We start from the raw sequence: 22609 nt of genomic DNA, 5'->3' as shown, positions 1-22609 counted from the left end.
ATAAAAGGTCATAAGTGTGAGCATGTTGATGCTGGAGGAATTCTGGACAGAAAACCATCACGACCATACGAGACTCAAACAAACACTGGATTATATACACTGATCAGCTTCAAGCCTTTTGGTGTGTGCTACTGAAATGTTGTTTTTATGATGAGAAATGAAATATATATCATAAAGTATACATCATGGAAAATATATACTTTAATAAATGCTGAGAAAAAATGTTTAGCGGAGAGAATTGAGTTTTGTCGTTTTTTTATTTTTGTTTTTTTTTCCCCAGTCGAGCGACTGCTCCAGTCCAATAGGTGGCGGTCATGCTTCATTAAGTAGTGTCTAACAGAAGAAGAAGGCTGATTTCCGGGATAAACAAGGACATGTGTTAAGTAATCATCCTTGTAGATGCCGGTTTCTGTCTCTAAGCTTTATGTCACAGTTTTGAATTATAAGACAACAGATTAATTTAAACGAACAGTATAAACTATAAGCCAGCTTTAACTTTAATCCACATCATGGCGGCTTCTGCTCATGTCTCTAAAGTCCGCTCGTTGTACAAGAGGATTCTGGTCCTGCATCGGTTCCTGCCGATAGACCTGAGAGCACTCGGCGACCAGTATGTGAAAGACGAGTTCAGAAGACATAAAAGTGCGTCCTCCGACGAGGTGAAGGCCTTCATGACAGAGTGGCAGGTAAATAACGTTCATATGACGCAATAACCAAACCCCAGTCAAAAGTTTCTTTGCTTGTTGGTGAGGGCACCTTAATGTTGTACACTCGTCACTTTTGACTTTACTAAACTGGGAGATTTTAAAGGGGGTTCGTCGCTTGACATATCCTCTAAGAAACACTTCACGGGAACGTCTCTTGCTCTCAGTGGGTGCCTGGGATTTTGTGAGGACCCCTTTAATTTTGTTGTTGTTTTGTTTTTGTTGATAGTTATTCAATGATACTTTCTTCTAATGTTCCTTTAGGTTGGTCAGGTCTTTCCAGGAAGTACCCTGGAAAACCACTCACTAAACTGTGATTAGACTAACCTTCGCAGAACTTTGTCTTCCTTCCTCGATTACTAGTAGCAGGCTATGTAGTTATTTCCAGGAAACGTCTTAGAAAATTAACAACCTACAACATAACCGAGTTATTTCCCCCAACCAAAAGGTCTACATGCTGTTTTGAAGCTGTCTCCATTCTGCTAGGAATAGTTCTGAAAAGTCTTCGTGGAAAAAAGCGAATCTTTGATTTAAAAAAATAACAATAATAATTTTAGCCTTGAAGTTTTCAAATTTGAACATATGGAGTCTAAAATAACAAAAAAAAATTATGAAATACCAGTTGAAGGAAATGTTTTGTGTAAGCTGCTAAAACCACCAAATTACCCAGAGAAATGACTGTGGACATGTCTTCAGTGCCCCCAAGGTGCTCTATGAGATGACCCGTCATAAGTGATGTCATTTCTTTGCTGCTGGTGTGATGTCAGTTCATCACCACATGATGGCAGAGCAGCGTCAGCAAACAGGAAGACCCTCATCAACATGATTAAAAGTCAGAGAGATGATCAGTGATTAACCTGCAGAGCTCACTGAAACAGACAATTCAGGGTCAAATGATCAACAATTAATAAAGTGTTCAATTAAAAGAATCTTCTTTCTGCATAATTACCAGTTTATGTGTGTGTGGGAGGAAGCATGCACATTGTTTATGGATCTGGCCCCTGATGTTTGTCCAAGCCCCACCTGTCCAGGTACGCACAGTATGTCCTGATAAGTGATGTCAGGAAAGTCTGATATGTCAAACTCGTCCTCACGGGTCAGTTCACTTTGAAATGGGCAGAAGATTGAGCCGACGGCTGATTCCGACATAGAGCACATGCTCATCTTTGGGCAACAGGTGCAGCTCTTTCAGAACTACTACGATACGTAATATTTACTTAATACTTACTTCTTAACACATGATAATACATAAATAGCTGGCCCAAGCATAAAGTGATTGATATTGAGCCTTGGCCTAAGATCGCTGCGCGGCATGTGGTGCAAGTTCAGCTGGATCGAGGTGGTACTGAGTCCTCTCTGATTTTACAGGGACTACACTGAGTTTGATTTCAGATCGTTTGAGGGAGAAGACATGGCGTGCCCACATGAACGTTTGGATTTGATAAATGATGCATTCTCATTTTGAACTTGTAAACTAGCACTTTTTAAACTACATCACCTCGAAGCCTTTTCAGAAAGAACTGTCAGAATCTGCCATTAAGCTGACTACCTGCTCATATTGGCGGAAAAGAAGTACATCTCTTCTCACTCTTTTCTTTTTTTATCATCAAGGAGCCATGGAAAGCACACAGCTAGCAGCTTATGACAGATTTCAGTGACGCATCTGTGAGTTGTAGTTATGTCAGCGTATGATTTATTTCAAATTTTGAGAGGTAAGCTGGTTTGGAAATTGATAAAATGTGAACAATCCTGATTACCATTTAGTGTTTCCATTTAGTTTTCTCCTTTACATTGTATCAAAAATACTCTCAACCGCTCGTTTCCAACCTGAGGGTCTCGGCCGCCACCAGGGGTGGCCAAAGCTTCACAGCGGCTCACAAAGTCTCTTTATTTTAAGGAATGTAAGAAAACCTTTTTTAAAAAAATATGCAGTAGGTCTGTATCTCATCATTTCATTCATTTATGTGAAGAAAACTAAGTTAAATTTTTATTTAAAATTTAGATTATTACTGAAGATATAAAGTTAAAAAACTCTCAAAGGATAAGGGCCTGGTGTAGACCTGAACTCAAGCTGCATAACAAATAACAAAAAAACAAATAAATTAATAAAGTTGTTTACATAATTATAATGAAACATTGTATAATGTATAAATAACTATACTAGTAATTATAGTAATTATCATGTTGAAAAAAGAGTCTTCATATAGTATAAAACACACGCTTAAATCCATTCTTAACAAAATGGGCTTTTCTGAAATCAGCAAATGTACATCTTACTGCCTCCTCCTTGTGTTTGTTTTGGGTCATTCCAGTAATAATGACAATAAAATGAAAAGCGTACCATTTGTATATTCTTATGGATATGTGTATTGATTACAGTTACAGAGAATTGATTATCCCAGGCCTAATCTGATGTAAAGGCTTTAGCTGTAGCCTGGGAGAAACCTCGGCCATATTGGAGTTGGACCACAGTGACAGTAACATTTCATTAATGACGCCAGCCTCTGAAGACCCACCTTGATTCATGTGCAGATGGAGATCCGGAAATTTGCAACATGTCCTCCAGTTCCCAAAATAATCTCAACCATGAGAGCATGCCAGATCTTCTTTAATGTCACTATGTGGGGAGAGCCAGTGTTTTCCATCACAATTACGCACTTCTGGGGGAAGGTAAATCACCCATCTGCAGGTAATTTCTCTAATGAAGTAGATGGTGATTGCAGCTGGAATCCTGAGAGGTCTCTTTGTCATTGCAGTTGCTGTGAAGCCACCGGGGAGAGGGCAGTCACTTTCATTATGCTTCACTATATCAGTATGCATTGCTTTCAACCCAGTCCATTTGAATTGGTCCCAATCAGTGTTGCTTTTGTCACACTGTATATACACACTGCTTGGTTGTATTTCAAATGGAAACATTTCTAGGGACTCTTATTTGGACTGAAACCACTAGGAGGCATTCATGTCTGGATCGGCATGGAAATGTACAGAGAAATGACAATAATGTCTCTGCCTAATTGGTGTATCATCCAACCCAACCAAAACAACAAGAAGCTCAAGTTGTCAACAGTAAATTGGTGTGAAAAACACCTGAGCTGAACTGTTGGCCCAGTGTGGACGGATAGTCTTGTGGCAGGACCTTTAATAGCTTTTTGTTTCAATTGACCCTGGTTTAATGCCAAGAGAATCCTTTTCTAATTTTGATTGTGAGCTGAAAAAATGGCCGCAGAAAACAGTAGCATCTACTGGGGATTGATTCTTATATTCTTAACATGAGAATTCCAGAATTTCAATGATAACCTATATGAAAACCTTGTCCATTGAATAGTTTTGAGTGAAATGTCGTAGAGTTAAGAATTCATTTAAGTGGACCAAACTAGTTGATATCAATTGTTCTTTATGGTTTTGGACTGTTGGTTGGACAAAAGAAGCAATTTCAAGACATCACTTTGGGCTCTGGGAAACTGTGATGAGCATTTTCCACAATTTCTTGACATTTTCTAGACTATAGATAATTGATTAATTGTGAAACAATGGGGAGATTCATCTATAATGGAAATAATAGCGAGTTGCGGCGCTGCTGGCTTGTTAGTTTGCTGGTGGTACAGACCCACTCGTTCCGAGGTGTATTTTTGAAAAGGTCAAGTTAGAACAAATTTGAACTAACATTCAAACTAACAGATGCAGAAGGCAACCCATATAAGCATGATGCGAGAACAGCAGAACCATACTGGATGTCTAACATATTTTTACAGCCAAAATAATGCAATGCTTGTCAAATCACAGACAGCACAGACACAGATTAGATTAGATTCAACTTTGTCATCATCAGAGTGCAACACAGAGACAATGAAATGCAGTTTAGCATCTAACCAGAAGTGCAAATAGTCATAATATCCTAAAAAATATAAATATATGTAAGTAGTGCAAGTGGCATGAGGTATAAACTAGTGCTGTCAATCGATTGAAATATTTAATCGCAATTAATCTCATGACTGTCATAGTTAACTCGCGATTAATTGCAAATTAATCACACATTTTTATCTATTCTAAATGTCCCTTGAATTATCATTTTATTACTGTTATCAACATGGAAAAGTGGATAGACTGCAAATGTTTTTTATTGAAAATAACAACGTGTAGTGTTATATTTCACACTAACATTCTCACTTTGAGCAGTCATTCACATTTGAATTAGTGCTGTCAGGCGATTAAAAAAATTAATCTAATTAATTACGGGATTTGTAATTAATTAATCTAATTAATCGCATTTTAATCTCATATCTGCTAAAGGTCCCCAAATAAAGAATTTGAATTCTAGGACATTACAATTCACTGACATTCACATTACAGCTGGTGAATTCTTTTCATCACTGTAGTTCTCGACGGTAGCTGGAAATTAGAGTCAGATGACGCTATCTGAAACGCCTCTTTTAGGCCCTCGTCTTCCACGATTGAAATCGGCCTGCAATCAGCAGCAACCCACTCTGCGATTGAGTTTGTCAGTTTTTCTGTCGTGGCTCTGCTCATTCGTTTTCCTAACTCAGCAAGTGTGGGTTGGCGGAGTGAGCTCACGGTAGCACTCGCGGCACTAGCAGCAACTACATGTTTAGCGTTTAAATGATAATTCAGGCTGGAGCTGCTACGGTGATAGGAAAATTCTTTTTTACACAAGGTACAAATCACTGCGTCCTTGTTAATAGTCCCGTCTTTGTTCTTTTTATAAATAAACTTGCCGTTCAAAGGTCCAAGTAGGCTTGCCTCGCTCTGCGGTGTCGCATCCATGTCTGTTGTCACCCTGCTTTTGACTAGTGGCGCAGGTAGGATGCGACCTGCCACTGCAGCCTACGGGTCACTCAAAGGGCCAAATTTAAAATGCTTGCGCATTGACTTGCCACTCATGATTAATTGCGTTGATTTTTATAGCGCGTTAATTTGCAGCGTAATTAATTAATCTAATTAACGCGTTACACTGACAGCCCTAATTTGAATGAATCAAATCTCACACAATTTAACACTGTCAATAAACAGATGACAAAAAATAAATACTGGGTTACAGAAAATGCCCTTCAACAACCCTTTCTAAGGGATCAAAACAGGGTGATACAAGTTACAAAGTGCACTGTATTGTAAACTAGGACTCAGGCTATAGTGCAGTTAAACCATGGCTTAAACTTTAATTTCTTAAGTTTCCTTTGAACATAATAGCTTCCATATGCCTCTGTCGAAAGCCATCCAATGTCACCTGGTTTTGACAAGGAGGCGGCGGGGAATTTGCATTCGCCATGTGTTTGACCATCAAGTGGTATTTCAGACTGGGTGTGCTGCGGACTTGACATCCACACAAACCGGTAGCCTACTTTTTTTACAGGTAGCAAGCAGGCAAGACCAAACACGTGCGTGGAGCATGCCTATTGTTCTGTCTCCGGTTTATAACCGGATCCTGTAGTTTTTCTTACGTTACTAGCCGTGGCCACAACTTATAAAAAACTACAAGTTCACTAGGTCACAAAGAGCGTTAATCTCGCGATAAAAAAAATGACGCCGTTAAAATTGATTTGCGTTAACGCGTTAATAACGTGATATTTTTGACAGCACTATTATAAACAGTTGAGGTAGGTGCAGGTAGTGCACAAGGTGGTAAGAGGGTGTGTCAGTGTCAATCAGTTGGAGGGTGATGGGGGTTGTAGGGGGGCCATGAGGTGGTAGAGGGGGTGTCAGTGTCAATGCGAGGGTGGTTGGCGTTGGAGGAGGGACTGCTGGTGGACAGAGTTCAGCAGAGTAACAGCTCTGGGGAAGAAGCTGTTCTTGGCCTGCTGGTGCGGGAACAGACGCTCCTGAACCACCTACCAGAGGGTAGGGGGCAAACAGTCCATGGTTGGGGTGGGAGCTGTCACTGCTAATGCTGTGTGCCCTTCTCAGACACCACTTGGGGGTCCTTGATGGCAGTTAGCTGGGCACCGGTGATGTAGTGGGCGGTTTTCGCCACCCGTTGCAGGGCCTTCCGCTCAGAGACTGTGCAGCTGCCGTACCGTACTGAAATGCAGATGGTCAGGATGCTCTCAATGGTGAAGCGGTAGAAGTTGAGTTGGATCTGATGAGCAAGGTTAACTTTCCTCAGTTTCCTCAGGAAGTAGAGGTGCTGCTGCCGCTTTCTTTATCAACGTAGAAGAGTTGAGGGTTCAGGAGAGGTTCTCAGAGATGTGGATGCCCAGGAACATGAAGCTGGAGACACAGCAGAGGTTTATGGTAGTTTCAGACCAAGCAGCACAGGCTACAAAATTGGTCAATAACACACAAATAGGGGTGGGTGATATGACCTAAAATTTACATTATGGTAGTTTTTTTTCTGTTTTTAACTATGATGGTATTTTATCATGGTATCACAAAAATGAAATTCTCTTCTCAAAACATGACCCTAGCTCTTTTCACTCTATCAGCAATGTAAAGCACCTCCTAGGAAAGAAAGGGTGATAAAAAATAAATGGATGTGAGAGTTAGACAAGGGTGAGTTGATCTTTTTTTTCTCATTAATGTACACACAGCATCTCATATTGACAGAAAAAACACAGAATTGTTGACATTTTTGCAGATTTTTAAAAAAGAAAAACTGAAATATCACACAGACGTAAGTGTTCAGACCCTTTGCTCAGTATTTGGTAGAAGCACCCTTTTGAGCTAATACAGCCATGAGTCTTTTTGGGAATGATGCAACAAGTTTTTCACACCTGGATTTGGGGATCCTCTGCCATTCCTCCTTGCAGATCCTCACACATACCGCTTAGAATTAAGGCCAAAAAGTTCTATCTTGGTCTCATCAGACCAGAGAATCTTATTTCTCACCCTCTTGGAGTCCTTCAGGTGTTTTTTTTTTTTTTAGCAAACTCCATGCGGGCTTTCGTGTGTCTTGTACTGAGGAGAGGCTTCCGTCGGGCCACTCATAAAGCCCCGACTGGTGGAGGGCTGCAGTGATGGTTGACTTTCTAGAACTTTCTCCCATCTCCCGACTGCATCTGTGGAACTCAGCCACAGTGATCTTTGGGTTCTTCTTTACCTCTCTCACCAAGGCTCTTCTTCCCCGATTGCTCAGTTTGGCCGGACGGCCAGCTCTAGGAAGGGTTCTGGTCGTCCCAAACGTCTTCCATTTAAGGATTATGGAGGCCACTGTGCTCTTAGGAACCCTAAGTGCAGCAGAAATTTTTTTTGTAACCTTGGCCAGATCTGTGCCTTGCCACAATTCTGTCTCTGAGCTCTTCAGGCAGTTCCTTTGACCTCTTGATTCTCATTTGCTCTGACATGCACTGTGAGCTGTAAGGTCTTATATAGACAGATGTTTGGCTTTCCTAATCAAGTCCAGTCAGTATAATCAAACACAGCTGGACTCCAATGAAGATGTAGAACTATCTCAAGGATGATCAGAAGAAATGGACAGCACCTGAGTTAAATATATGAGTGTCACAGCAAAGGGTCTGAATACTTGTGACCATGTGATATTTCAGTTTTTCTTTTTTAATAAATCTGCAAAAATGTCAACAATTTTTTGTTTCTCTGTCAATATGGGGTGCTGTGTGTACATTGATGAGGAAAGAAATGAACTTAAATGATTTTAGCAAATGGCTGCAATATAACAAAGAGTGAAAAATTTAAGGGGGTCTGAATACTTTTCGTACCCACTATACGATAGATGCTAGTAGCCACATTAGCTGTGGGACCTGCTAACGCTAAATTCAACAGGCTAATCAGCAAAAGAAACAGTAAAGTAACATAAAAATGGCAAAACTTACAACTTCTAAGTTTGAAATTCATATCAAGCCATCCTTGAGCTTCAGTCTTCAGTGAGTCCTGTTTTCCATTGGACTGCAGTGCAGACTGATGGAAAATAATTAGCACACATACAACATTAGAACAGTTAGCCTAAGAGTTTTTCAGTTGCTATTGTGGGGACGTTTCCATCAAATGAATCCATTGAGTCTTCACTTTCTCGCATGGTGGGAGGTGATGAAGACATTTGTGTTGGATTGGGCAGCCAGCAGAGAAATTGGCGTGTGTTGCTCGTAATGTTACTTTCCACGTCTTTGTGTTAACCACAGTTGCCATTATAGTTAGGAAAATAGTTACTGGATGCAAGTCTTGTTCTGTGAGAATGTGCCCTCTACCTGCATATTACCGCAAAACGTAACACTGGTGATGAAACCGGTATACTGTCCATACCAACAGGCAAACTGAATGGCCCAGCTTAATCACTTATTGCATATTATTATTAGCTAGAAACATCAGTCTGTCTGCTTTATTGGAATCCAGTACAGTTCTCTTTTTATTGAATTACCCACTGATGAGAACATTCAGTCAGAGCAAAGAGGTTCCCGATGCATAGCTATTTATGGGCTGTCTTTGCTGGCTGTTGCTTTTTCAAAAAAATCACTATGTTTTCTTAAAATCCACTTATTAATTTATTTGGATCAGCATTAGCTTCATCAAAACAGAGGTTATTCTTTGTGGGCTGCAATCACACACCACATTGATCAACAACATAAAAATCAAATACCCACACACTAAAGCATTTTCACCAACTGCTGTATCTGACAGCTGCTTAGAACACACCAAATTCTCTTATGTAATAAGAATAGCAGAGCTCTCACAACACACACGCTCTCTCCTGACTGTGTTCCTTGGCTTCTTTTCCTCTCTGTCCATCCTTTGAATAGGAGGTGAAACTCCCCTGCTTCTCTGCTTCCTCAGAAAAATTCAGTGGAGTGGGAACAGACGAGGAGCGAGACTCAAAACGAGATTACAAGTACTGAGTGTTGTGTGTGTATAATCCATTTAATTCAGATGCACCCATGAGAGTTCTCTGCTCCTAATAAATTGCCTCCATTTGGGCCGAACAAGCTCTCCCAAACAGACAGAGAGAAATGTAAGGGATGCAGGAAAGTATGAGGGAGTACTGCTGGCATGACTGCACAGACACACCTGTATGTGGTGCACCATGAGCCGCCCTGAGCCAAAAGATTTCAAACTTCATGTCCGAGCTCAAGCTGCACTCAAAGGATAAATACAATGTGAACATGCACACACATACTCTTGTAGCTGTGATAAACTAGTTTATTTGGATAAGAAATCAACATTCTGACAAGGCTGTCTATGCCAGGGTATGACTAAAGCTAATGGCTATTATTCACTGCTTGTGTTGTGTTTTATTTATACTGCCAGAAATTACAAATTAGCTATACTGATCATCAGCTGAGTCATCCTGAGCATGAGCGATAAAAGAGTCTTTTAGCCTTAGATCAGTTTTATTTTAGCCCATACCAGTCCATTACAGTAGGCCTGCACTGGTTGTGATACCGGTCTGTAGAACCAGTTTCTGATACCTCTGGCCAAGTCCTTGACATGATAGGCTACCATGGCTCTGATGACCACATGACTCAGGTGACTTTCCCAGAAAAAGACGCTAGCTTTTTATTTCTTGAGGATTTATCAGATTGTCTTTGCATTACACTGAAGTGGTGATGTTACTAGAAGAATAACGTGGCTTAACAAGTGACGTGGCAGACTGAGATGAGACCACATGCATTTATTCACTGAGACTTCTCCCATAAGTCCTTGAAAGATTAAGTGACAAGTATGCCGTGTTGTAACGTGTTGAAGTCTTCCTTTAAGCTGTAACCCTCCTGTCTCAGGGAGGATATTTCCCCTTGGCACATGTTCAACATAATTACATTATGTGCAGGAAAAAAGCCTCTCAGATAAATGGCTTGTTATTGCTTACAGTGAAAGTGTTCCAAAAAGCCAAGATACTTTGTGAATGGGCAAACAGCAGGGGCCAGAAGCATAAAATCCTGTGTGGAGTCATGACTAAGAGACAGAAATATGCCTACTCATTCTTCATCAGATTTCCTGTTAAATAAATCTCGGGCACACATACACAACTTTCATTTGCACTCTCACAGTTTGCCATAAGTGGATATAGAGACGCCTTTAAGCATCTGTTTGCGTATCAATTCTTGTGCCCATTCCACCACTCATTAGACATGTCAGTGAGAAGAAAAAGTGTAACAGATTGTGTTGCTTCATCTGAGGTTCTTCAGCAGAACAGCTGTCATTACCTCCAACCGGTAAACATGGCCACGGCTATTTATAGCACCTGTACCACTAATTCATCACATGTACCTGTAAATCATCATCACAGCAATACATCTATTATCATTATTAAATGTCAGAGAGATGATCAGTGATTCATCTATAGAGCTCACCATTTTGAAACAGACTAGTGCTTTGCAATCCAGGTTCAAATGAAAAGATCATTGACAGAGAGATGATGGCTCAAATGGAAATTAAGTGAAGTTTAGAAGTGTAGAGAAACATTTGACAGACTGCAGTGTAGACTGCAAACAAATGACACAATCAGTGAAATTGGTGACAAACGTAAAGATGCTTACAGCCCTCGCTCTGTATTTCATGTCCACCTCATCATGTCACCCACAGCTGTCTTGTGAAAAGCCTAACCTGGTTTGAGGTGTGTGTGAGGCAAGGACATTCCCACCACACATTCTTCTTTTTCAAGTACCCGGTCATTTGTGGGAGAAGGCACATGGTTTCTGTGCATACACATTGTTAATATTGTACATCTGGCCCTACGCATGGACTGTGTGCTCTTTGTTCAAATGATGGATGGCTTTTCAGAAGTGAAGCACAGTATGTGGAGGAGTCCAGGGATGTTCAGGGTGATTCATACACAGCACTGCCAGCTTTGACTCATCACACATGGGCTGAGGTTAACTAGACAGTTCACTTTGAAGGAAGAGGAGATCTGTGTGTGCAGATGGCCCCTAAGTGATATCAATGCCGTAAACTGCAGAACATAACCTGATCTTTACTATACAGCAAACATGAACCTTTTCAGTTTTTTCATTCAAGGACTAATTGTAATTGACTGGGTGAGAATTAAAGTGTGCTGTCAGTTCCTGTGGGAGGATCAATGACACTAACAGGGCCACATCAGTCAGCGGTGACTGTCACTTTGCTTTTTAAGAACATCTGTCTGATCTTAAAGGAATTATGAACTCATTTGCATAGTTTTGCCGGTGAATCCCCTTTGTAATAATAACATTATATTCACCAAGTTATGATATTTACCATTGCTGAAATTTGAGTCTGTCCTGCTGTAGTCGTGCCCTCATACAGTGGCCCTGTGCAGTGAGGGATTATTTGAAGCATTGCAGGTGTGTTTACTTGAATAAAGTGGGTTAGATAATCAGGTTAAACTGTCTGCTTTCTCATTTGTTGCCCTGTTAAATGTTATTGTGTTCCCAGATGTCTGGCATTACTTTGGGTAGTACCATAATGTCCTAACCAGGGCTGCGACTAACAACTATTTTGCTGATCAGTTACTTTATCGATTCTTACTTTGATTAATCAATTACTAATTAGATTAGATAAAAAGAAAAAAGCTATTTTTTAATTTCCAGTATTTTTTTCAAAAAAAAAAACATATGCCTCTTCTTCCTGTACAATACTCTTTCAGCAAGTAAACAGACACAGCAACTACTGTAAAATACTTAAATACCTATTTACTTAAAAATAAATGGACATTGGGGATGCAACCATGCACCGATAATAAGAAGGAAACGTAACTAATATATTTTCAGAGCTAAATCGTTTCTCTGTTATGGTGCACAGTTGCCACAGTCCACAGCATGCATTTATTTTTCTTACTTTTAACAAACTCATAAAAAGACCAAAACTAACAATGTGTTAGTCTGTCTGTCAGTACTGTATGCCTTCCCTACCCTGTCTCTGAAGGTTGCTCAGGCTCAAGTCTGTCGGCTTCTGCTGAAGATGTAAATCTAAAAGGGCTCACAAATCTGCAGTTTCATTTCGTCGAAAGGTTCAGGAATATTGTAAAACAGCTGCCTACTGTAGTTTTTAATCAAATGGTTCTCCAGCAGGAGGAAACATATGCTGTCAGATCAGTGCTTAAAGTGGGTCAGTGATCATGCCACGTTCAATTTCTGCCACTGCTGTAACTATCACTCAGTATGGTCTCCTTCCAATGCACGTGTCAAACTCAAGGCCTGCAGGCCGAATCCAGCCCACCAAGTCATTTTATGTGGTTCGCAAGAGCGTAAAAGGCATGTGATTGAAAATAAAAGTCACAGTGACCATAAACTACATCTCCCGCAATGCATGATGATTTTGTGACCCGCAAATTGACAGCATCCTGTCGCTAGATATATCGCTGTTTAACTAAAGCGGTTTTCTAACAAGTGATGGAGTTGAAAAGGATCTACAAATAATCCCAAAATGTCAGAGAAGAGAAAAAATGATGCAGAGGGATGGCAATTTAATGAAAGATGGGAAAGTGAATACATGTTTGTGCTTCAAGGAGAAAAACCAGTACGTCTTCTGTGGATGAAGGTGTAATTTATGTGGGTTTCTTAACCTGATAAATTAAAATGATTTATGTTATGATAACACAGAGCAATGTGCTTATATATATGTTTACATTTATGTAAATGCATGTGCAATATTTGTACACTTGAATAAATAATAATCAAATGCAGAGGCGGTTATTTAACAACATGTCAAGGAGTAGTTACATTTGTACAGTCTTACAGTTCTAATCAGCCCTTTGAGGGCAACCATGATGCTGATGTGGGCCGGGGTGAAAATGACTGACACCCCTGCTCTAATGAATGAAGGTAGTCACTCACTTATTTTAGTGAGTAAAATAATCCTGCTCAGACTGCTGCAGGGGGAGGCAAAAATGTGAAATTGCTCTGTGAGGTACAATATGTTGTCTATCTTAGATTTCTGCCAGCATTCCTTTTCACTTGAAGCACTTGGTGAAGTGGTGAAGTTATGGAAATTTTGCAGCCTTGGCTAAATATTAAAGGTTAAGACTGCTGTTCTTCTACATTGCATTTTCTATAGTTTTCTACTCTGTGTGTGGCATTTAGTCCAAATCCCAAAGGTTTCTATTGAAGACAAAAAAAAGTCACAAATATGTTATTTCATTTTAAAAAAAAGGCTTAGTAATTTCCTAAATCAGCAGGGCACTAGTTTTTGAAAAATGCGAGAATAGGAGGAAATGGTGCATTTGTAAGGGACTATTTTCATTGGTGGATTAATTTGGTGTTTTAGTGAGTCTTTGTGGCAGCAGTACACTTTAATACACACACAATATGTGTTAAGGATACTTTCATTGTGGGTTGGGTTTGCAGGTAGGAAAAAGTATTTTAAGTTTTTTGACTGACTCTCATTCACATTTTTGTTGATATTTCTTTGCAAATCCATCTTGAACCACACGTTGCACAGCTCACTGTGTGTTTAATGAGGCTGAAAGTGCAGATGGGATGGAAGACCAGGTGCTAAACGCTGCTGCTATTCCTATTCCTCCCCACAGAACTACAAGGACACCCTGCAGACTCAGGTACTGGAGTCAGCAGGGGACCAACTCAGCTCAGTCAAGTTTGGGACCCACCTGCCAGAGGAGAACCTCAGCAACTTCCAGGAGGAACAGATTGGTCAGCTGTACGAACTCATGCTGGAATCCACCAAACCCAACAGACAGTTCGACATCCAAGAGGACGGCAAATGAAACCACAGGCCACAGCAGTGTGCTCGAACAAATGAAAAACAAGGTGCTATGATGAAGTCAGACCTCTAATGTGTTACATCCAAGAGCTTCAAATGAACAGTGATCCTAAAAGGCTGAGTCGAGGCTTTTAAGAATATTTTATTATGTGAAAGTGCTGTGTAATATCTCTGTGTTCCTGGGCTTGTCTCTTTCTCTGTGACAATAAAAAGAGATTCCTCATGCTCCTCTGCAGGGCATTAAGATGGGACTAATGTGTTTTCTTTGTGAACTTTTTTTGTTTGTTTGTTTGGTTATGAAGGAAAAGCACCAAGATGTGCCTCCTCGGCAGATGCACCCAGAGCTCACATCAGTAATGCCTCTTTCAGCCTCAGTGGTGATGTCGCCATTGTTGGGGTGAAGCCTTCATCATCCATGTGGAAATAAGGACAGTTAAATCCTCACAGACACAAAAGCCACGAGCTGTGTGCTGAGGGGGAGAGACGAGGGTGTTAGAGCAGTTATAAAAGTTAACTCGTGTTGTTGATGTGCTGATGCCTCCCACAGAGTTTAGACATCCCAGTGATTTCTCCGGAAATGAATAGTTATCAGGCATGCACCATACAAATGTACTGACGGTTACCAAGAGTCTTTGTCCTGCATCTGTTCCAAATAAAAGGCTGCTTTGAACCCCTGCCTCCCACTGACATCTCATTTTGTGTTCTGATAGCCGTTGTTGTCCTTTTAAATTTCTGGAGAATACCTCATGCCGCTGCGCTTTATAAGGTCTGCTAGTCATAGGAGGGAGTATTAACATTCAAACAAAACTCCCACCTCTTCTAAAATGCTCTCTTATGGCTGCACCAGGTACATAAGTGTGATGGCAAATCAATTTGGTGGAGACCAAAAACAGAGAGAAATTGTGGAAATAGGCAGCTGTTTTGCTTAGACATTAGCTATACAAACTCAAAGCTACCCTGTGGAGATTTTGACCTGTATTAACTGCCTGTGAATATTCTCATTCATCCAGGTCATTGTAAGCTTCAGGGCATTCAGTTGTTCGCAACTGGACTTTGTCAGTTTGTCTTGGAAGACGTTTTGCCTCTCATCCGAGCAGGCTTCATCAGTTCATGCATCAGACTAGATAGGACAGCTCTAGTCTAATATAATGGTGTTAGGTTCAAAGTATTTTTCCTCTGAGTCAGGCCAACCCCCAAAACCAAGGATGGTATCACTCTATTGTGAGGCAACAGATCCCCCATTAAGGCGGGCTATGGTGCAACCCTTGAGTGTCAACGACAGTCGTCTGCCTCGTTAGTGTCCCATTCTTGTCATTGGGAGGCTCCTTGAGCCATGTGTGAATGGCTTTGTTTTTTTTATATTTAAGAGGCTAAATTTTTGAATCTCTTTGGAAGAGATGAAAGACAGCATTGTATGTGGGAGATAGGTGGTGTCTCAGACCTCCCCCTCTGTTCAGAGATGGTTTTTCAACCTTGACATAGATGGCCTCTCTCACTCCTCTTTCAAACCATCTGTCTTCTCTGTCCAGAATATGCACATTTTTATCCTCAAAGGAGTGTGCTTCCTCCTTGAGGTGCAGGTAAACAGCTGAGTCTAGACCTGAAGAGTTAGCCTGCTAAGTCTGCTCACAATAGAGTGAAACCATCCTTGGTTTTGGGGGTTGGCCTCACTCAGAGGATAAATACTTGAATCTAAGACCATTTCATTAGACTAGAGCTGTCCTATCTAGTCTGATGCGCATGAACTGATGAAGCCTGCTCGGATGAGAGGCAAAACGTCTTCCAAGACTAACTGACAAAGTCCAGTTGCGAACGATTGAATGCCCTGAAACCTGTATTAACTGTTTTCACAAGTGGGTCCGCATTTTGTTTGTATCAGTCAGTGCTCATAATGTGCAAAGAAGCATAGTAATGTGAGAACACAGGTGGAGGAGACATAGCCTATAAACTCCTTAACATGGGTAAACTATGTAACAATGCACAATTTATTTTTAGATATTTTGAAAAATCAGATTTGTTGCTTATTGTTTGTCTGAAAAGGCTTGAAGGGCAGCAGGTGTCTCATCCTCTCCCAGTGAGCATTAAATTGAAAACAGCAGGAAACCGGGGACGGACACGCAGTCCATCAGAATGAACACACAACACACCTGATCTGCGTATCTTTGGACTTCAGCTAACCAAAACTCAGGAAAAAAGAATAAGAATTAAACAATCTTCAGCTTCAGTGCAGATACAACTGGACCAACTTTTAATTAGTCTTTTATATACTGTATATTGTATGTTTGGGTATGATATGCAAATTCCCTTCACCGAGCACACGCAGTCCAATCTCTTAATTAAATCAGTGATTAATATCAGCTGTGAAAAGCCCAGACTCTAATTGATTGAGGGATAAGTGAGCGGGTGCTTTCAGTAATTATTTAACATGACCTCCATCACTTCCTGTGGCACTTGATAATAAGCAGTTCCATACGTCACAAGTGACTCGTTACAGTACGTGGGGGGATGGGGGGGGTCAGTGGCTGGAAAAGGGACACATTACCCTTAAATTTTACCCTTGATGATTAAAGCTACTATGACACATATGTTACTTAAGTTTCTGCTGTGCACTGTAAAAACAAAATTAGAAAAGATTTCAATGCAATTGTGGCATCAACAGATTAAAGTCAAGTGTTCTGTTTGTTGAATAGTGAAACTCCTGATTGAATGTTCATTATTGTTCAACTGCTTCCTTTGGCCCTTGAAGAATCAATCTCATTAAAGTCCTACTCAGTAATGGAATGGCTTTTATAATGGTGACAGGCTTTCACTCTGGGGAAAGTTAACGAGGGCTTGTTAAAAGACCAACGGATGGCTCTGAAAGTCTAAAGCCCTGTCTGAGGCCCTGCGAAGCTGCAAGATTCATCACACTACTTAATACTAAAGAGCTGGACTGAACAAACAAACAACGACAAGTAACCATGGACCATGTGCTGAAATATTTTTTAGCCACACAAGAGTTGAGCTACAAGGGATGGAATGTTGATGAGTCATCGCCACCACTTTGATTCACACTAAAATATCTCAACCACTATTGGATGGATTGTCATGAAAGCTGGTACACACATTCATTCATGTGCTGCACAGGATGAATTTCAATAACCCTGGTGAGTTTTCATCAGTGCATCCATAATCAGGTTAAAATTACAATCTAACCAATGCCTCACTTTATGATCATTTATTTGCACAACTAGTACTTAGATATTCTACTTAAATAGGAGTAGTAATACTGCAGTGTATAAAATACATGTTATCCTGCTGGAAGTAGCCATTGGAAGGTCATAAAGAGATGGACATGGTCAGCAACAACACCCAGGTAGGCTGTGGCATTTAAACAATGCTCTGCTGGTTCAAAGGGGTACAAAGTGTGCAAGAAAATATCTCTTGCACCATGACAGCACTCCCTTGATACAAGGCAGAAGGGATCCATGCTTTCATGTTGTTTGCGCCACGTTCTATCATCTGAATATTGAAACAGAAATCAAGACTCATCAGACCAGGCAACATTTTTCCGATCTTTCATTGTCCAACTTTAGTGAGTCCGTGCCAAATGCAGCCTCAGTTTCCATTTCTTAGCTGACTCGAGTGGCACCTGGTGTGGTCTTATGCTGCTGTAGCCCATCAGCTTCAATGTTTAATGTTCTGTGTGCTCAGAGAGGCTCTTCTGCATATCTCAGTTATAACAAGTAGTCATTTTAATTACTGTTGCCCTTCTGTCAGCTGGAACCAATCTGGCTGTTCTCCTCTTATCTCTGCCATCAAAACGGCATTTTTGCACAGAGAACTGCCGCTCACTGCATATTTTTTTTTGTTTTCTCTGTAGGCCCTAGAGATGGTTGTGTGTGAAAATTCCAGTAGATTTGCAGTTTCTGAAATACTCAAACCAGCCCATCTGGCACCAACATTCATGCCATGTTCACTGTCTCTTAAATCACCTCTCCTACCCATTCTGATGATCAGTTTGACCAGGTCTACATGCCCAGATGTATAAAGTAGTATAAGATAGAAATACTCAAGTCCACATACCTGAAAATTGTACAATACTTGAGTAAAAGTACTGTTACTTTCCACTACTGCAAACTACCTTCCCATCAGCCTCAGTTGTACGTTGTTCAGTACTTATAGCTAACACGCTAAACTTAGATGGTGATCATGGTAAAAATCATACCCGCTAAATATCAGCAGTATGCAGCATGAGGTAGCACCACAGGGGCTAAGCCTTCCAACGTCAAGAATGTTCTTTTACGTTTAACACACTGATGAGTCTTTCTGTAGACGGAACCAAAGTACAGCCCTGATTCCAAAAACAGCTGCAACACAGTGTAAAACAAACATAAAGCTGAATGTGATCATTTGTTAACCGTTTTTGACATGTGCTCAATTGAAGTCAATATATTTAATGTTTCAACTTCAATGATTTTTGTAAATATATACTTATTTTAAATTTGATGCAGCAGCACGTTTCAAACAAGTTGGGACAGGAGCAACTAAAGACTGGGAAAGTTGTGAATGCTCCAAAAACACCTGTTTGGAACATTCCACAGGTAAACAGGTTGGTTGCTAACAGGTGATAGTATTATGATTCCATATGAAAGGTGCTTCCGTGAAAGGCTCAGTCGTTCACAAGCAAGGATGGAGAGAGGTTCACCACTTTGTGAACACATGATTGTATAAAGGAGATTACTACATGGGCTCAGGAACACTGAGTTGTGGGGTAAAACTGTGTGTCAGTACTATTCAGTGTGATGATGCACTTAAAGAAACTTTGTTTTAAGCACGGCGCAGGAAAAGCTATGGGATCATTAAAATCACAAGGTTTCCTCTTAAGTAACTGCTTAGTCATCTGCCTGTGGGGTAAATGCTATCAGCCAAAATCAAAAGCACATTGAAACCATGAATAAAGCAAGCATTCATAAGATTCTTTCTTCTTTGACTAAATTAAAAGCAACAGTTCCCTCAAACACACCTGTGTTTCAAGTCTGTTCAAGGCTGTGCAATTTATTCCTACTAATTGGAATGACGATTGATTTTTTATTTCAATGTTTGAAGAAAATATCTGGCAGGTCACAAGTTACTGCAAAAGTTTCATACACATTTATTCTACAGCTTTAGATACACTAAACTTCATTCTTGACCTCACCCAACATGGCAGAAGACCTTAGGCGCAGAAAGCTGATGGTGCTGATGGAGATCATGTGATAACTTGAAATGCTTCAGAAAAGAAACTAAATGGATCTTATGGTGAGACTGTTTTTGCAATATTGAATAATGCTAACACCTGCTTTGGTTCCTAAAATACGTGCTGGCACCAGACTTCAAAAGCCTGAGTTAGAAAATTTTATTTTGTCCTTTATCCTTCATACTTCCCTGATTGTATGCAAATCTAAACATCCCTCTTAAAGGTCAATTCTTTATTTAGTAGTTTATTACAACCAAGGTCTTATTTTTTTGGCTGTTACCATTTTTCATGTCAGTTAGGATAACACTGGACTCACCAAATTAATTGCTGAGATCCAGAAACATGCCAGCGTCACTACACTGAATTCCAACAGGTACAAAGGGTCAAGGGCTGACCAGAGGTGGCAGGATATATGTACCTGAGAGGTAGCAAGATAATGATGAAGATAGACAGAAATATAAACATTTGTGCCCTAAAAAATTGTTTTAAAGAGGCATTTCACTCAGACAACATTACATTTGACTCAAGATGACTCAGATGCATCTGAAAAAAGGATCAAACCTGACACAGCAGAACCAGAGATTAAACAATCAAACACCACCATGCTCTGACTTGTCCAGTGGGCTCACCTGTGCTTATGAGGTGACAGCTGTCACAGCCAGTGATCATAACCATCCACATGAGCCAAAACACACAGCTTAAAAAAATCAATGCTCTTTAATTAGACTGAACAATGCACGGACAGGCTGATAAGCGGCTAGTCAAACAATATCACCTGGACAAGTGTTTGCTTGACAGGCAAAAAGAAAGTGTCTCCACAGGGTCAAGCATGTGCTCTGTACTCGGGCTGTTCAATTACCATTACTACTCTATCACCATAAAACTGCTCCTGTCTGAAAGTGTGAGTAACATGAGAGGAAAAAATCAATACTTTGCAACAGCTTCATTTGCAGCATTATGTGAGCTGAATTCACTTCGAAGAATAATCCCCATAGTGTTTACTTGCTAATCAATTGGAATCAATGTGGGAATACAGAGGTCTTGTTGACCGCAGTGGTGAACGGAGAGGCAGAAGTGGAAGTAATGTGGAAGTCAGAATTGCATAAAATTGACTGAGGGTAAACTGTCGGGTGATTCTACATGCACACACATGGTAGCTGTGAAAATATCTGGAACCTCCAGGTTCATTTCTTTCAAATAAGTGAAACAGGGGCGAGTTCCTGAGTGATCCCAAAGGTTTAAAACCATTTGTATCTTAAGAAAGAATTGTGATCATTTCTGCCTGAAAGTTACAGGATATTAGTGAGATGTGACATGATTCAGCCCAATGAGAGTGGAAACCAGACTGCCAAACTCTTCAGAAAACCATTAACAAACAGCTAGGAATTCATATTTTTGGTCTTAGAGACAGTTTTACTCAGATATGGACACTTCAATTACAAAAGGCTCCAGTGGGATCTACAATTGATATTCTCATTATATATATATTACTTCTGCTTTAACTTCCTCACTAAAAAATAAATGATACAATTCTTTGAATAGCAAAAAATTGTTTTGTTTTTCAACTTGTTGGGATTAATATTACATCAGGTAAAGTGCTGATGTCATTGCAGCACCATAGTAAAGGTCAGGGTATGTTCAAGTTGCCTCCACTACATTTGAAGCCACTAGCTGTTTAGACAATTAAGCATGGACCACCAACCATTGCCATGCCTATAGCCACACTGCCAGCTTTACTAATATCCAAACACAAAGATTATCTTAATACTTGAAGCAGTATTCATTGATTTTTTAAAGCTGTAAGCACAAAATCTGTTTCTGCATTTCCACAGCTGTGCTATAACAAATCCGTATTTATTTAGCAACAAGCTTTAGCTACAAGGTTTGCTAGAAAAACTGTGTCAATCTCTGAAACATAGTGATTTACAGTTAGCGCCAAATTGTGGGTAAGGTACCACAGTTTAGTAAAATGCCACTGGAGTGCCAAATACTGCACCTACCAATGCAGAACACGCAGCACAAGAGCCTTGTTTTTCCACTGCGGTGTGAATACGTCTTTATGAAGCTTTCTTTTATTGGTCTCTCTGAAAATCATGAATGTGTTCCTGAGGTTTACTATCCATATTCTAAGAAAAATGAGCATCTGCTACAGCACTCTCATTCTGAAGATGAAAATGTCAAGGTCTTCACAAGGTCAGTGATTAATTTGTTAACATATGTTCTGTTATCATAAATGTGAATGAGCTTTTTTGCTTCTGGATCATAACCTTGAAGATCCTGTCATACTTCAGCTCACTATTTAAGTTGATATGGAAAATGTGCCAGCAAACAGTTCCCTAATTACACATCCAGAAGATACAGTGCACAGTTAATATTCATTTCTTTCCATCCAACAAACACAAGCCGAGAATCTGTCACTTACGTAGTTCTGTTCTGGTCTGACATTATTTGGGGGATTTATCAGAGCTCGTTCTTGAACTGCTTGCTGCAGCTGGAAGCAAGGCCGGGTTGATAAGAGCAGTGAGACTGTACCAAAACAATAAGGTTGAAGGTCGTGACAACCTAAAGAGTGAGCTGAAAGAGGCTTAAATGCTCAGTATGGCTGAGGGAAATTGTAAATTCAAGTGACAATTATGTCTGCCAGGTGTAAGCCTGTGTTTTGGTTGTGTGTGTGTGTGTGTGTGTGTGTGTGTGTGTGTGTGTGTGTGTGTGTGTGTGTGTGTGTGTGTGTGTGTGTGTGTGTGTGTATCCATGTATAGATGTGTGAATGTGTGTATCTGTCCGCAGCTAATTTTTGTGCAAATTTATGATTATATGCTCAAGGGCCTCTCATGGTTGCAGTGATTCACAGGTTTTGAAAAACCCTTTTTATTGACAGCTCTGTTATGTACTGCTGACTCCTCGCTCATCTTAGTCAGCCAGTCAGTCCACAAACGATCTACAGCTGCTTCAGTTTACAATCCTGTTTTTGCTATAGGGACACAAAAATTGAAAAGGTACCAACTCCGATCATCATCATCAGAATCCCATCAGTACCAGTGAGTACGTATTAACGTTACATCAATAGGTGCCAAGTAAACTTCATATGTTATGT

The 22609-nt window shown here is 40.3% G+C and overlaps 1 protein-coding gene across 1 annotated transcript; it reads left to right on the top strand.

Annotated features, from left to right (window-relative positions):
- The first annotated feature begins 364 nt into the window (after positions 1 to 364).
- sdhaf3 (succinate dehydrogenase complex assembly factor 3) lies at positions 365 to 14967 on the top strand. Its single transcript, XM_070984985.1, has 2 exons — positions 365 to 686; positions 14107 to 14967. Exons 1-2 carry the CDS (start codon positions 510 to 512, stop codon positions 14299 to 14301), a joined length of 372 nt encoding a protein of 123 aa, XP_070841086.1. The 5' UTR covers positions 365 to 509; the 3' UTR covers positions 14302 to 14967.
- The last annotated feature ends 7642 nt before the right edge of the window (positions 14968 to 22609 follow it).

The sequence above is a fragment of the Chaetodon trifascialis genome, chromosome 17, assembly GCF_039877785.1.
Source record: "Chaetodon trifascialis isolate fChaTrf1 chromosome 17, fChaTrf1.hap1, whole genome shotgun sequence".
Classification (NCBI taxonomy): domain Eukaryota; kingdom Metazoa; phylum Chordata; class Actinopteri; order Chaetodontiformes; family Chaetodontidae; genus Chaetodon; species Chaetodon trifascialis.
Note: the sequence above shows the minus strand (reverse complement) of the source record. Positions and strands in the feature narration are given on the sequence as shown.

Excerpts from the sequence above, each read along its gene's own strand:
- sdhaf3 (XM_070984985.1), top strand. The coding sequence starts at position 510 with ATGGCGGCTTCTGCTCATGTCTCTAAAGTCCGCTCGTTGTACAAGAGG. Across the intron at positions 687-14,106 it reads CCTTCATGACAGAGTGGCAG|AACTACAAGGACACCCTGCA; the intron begins GTAAATAACGTT and ends TCCTCCCCACAG.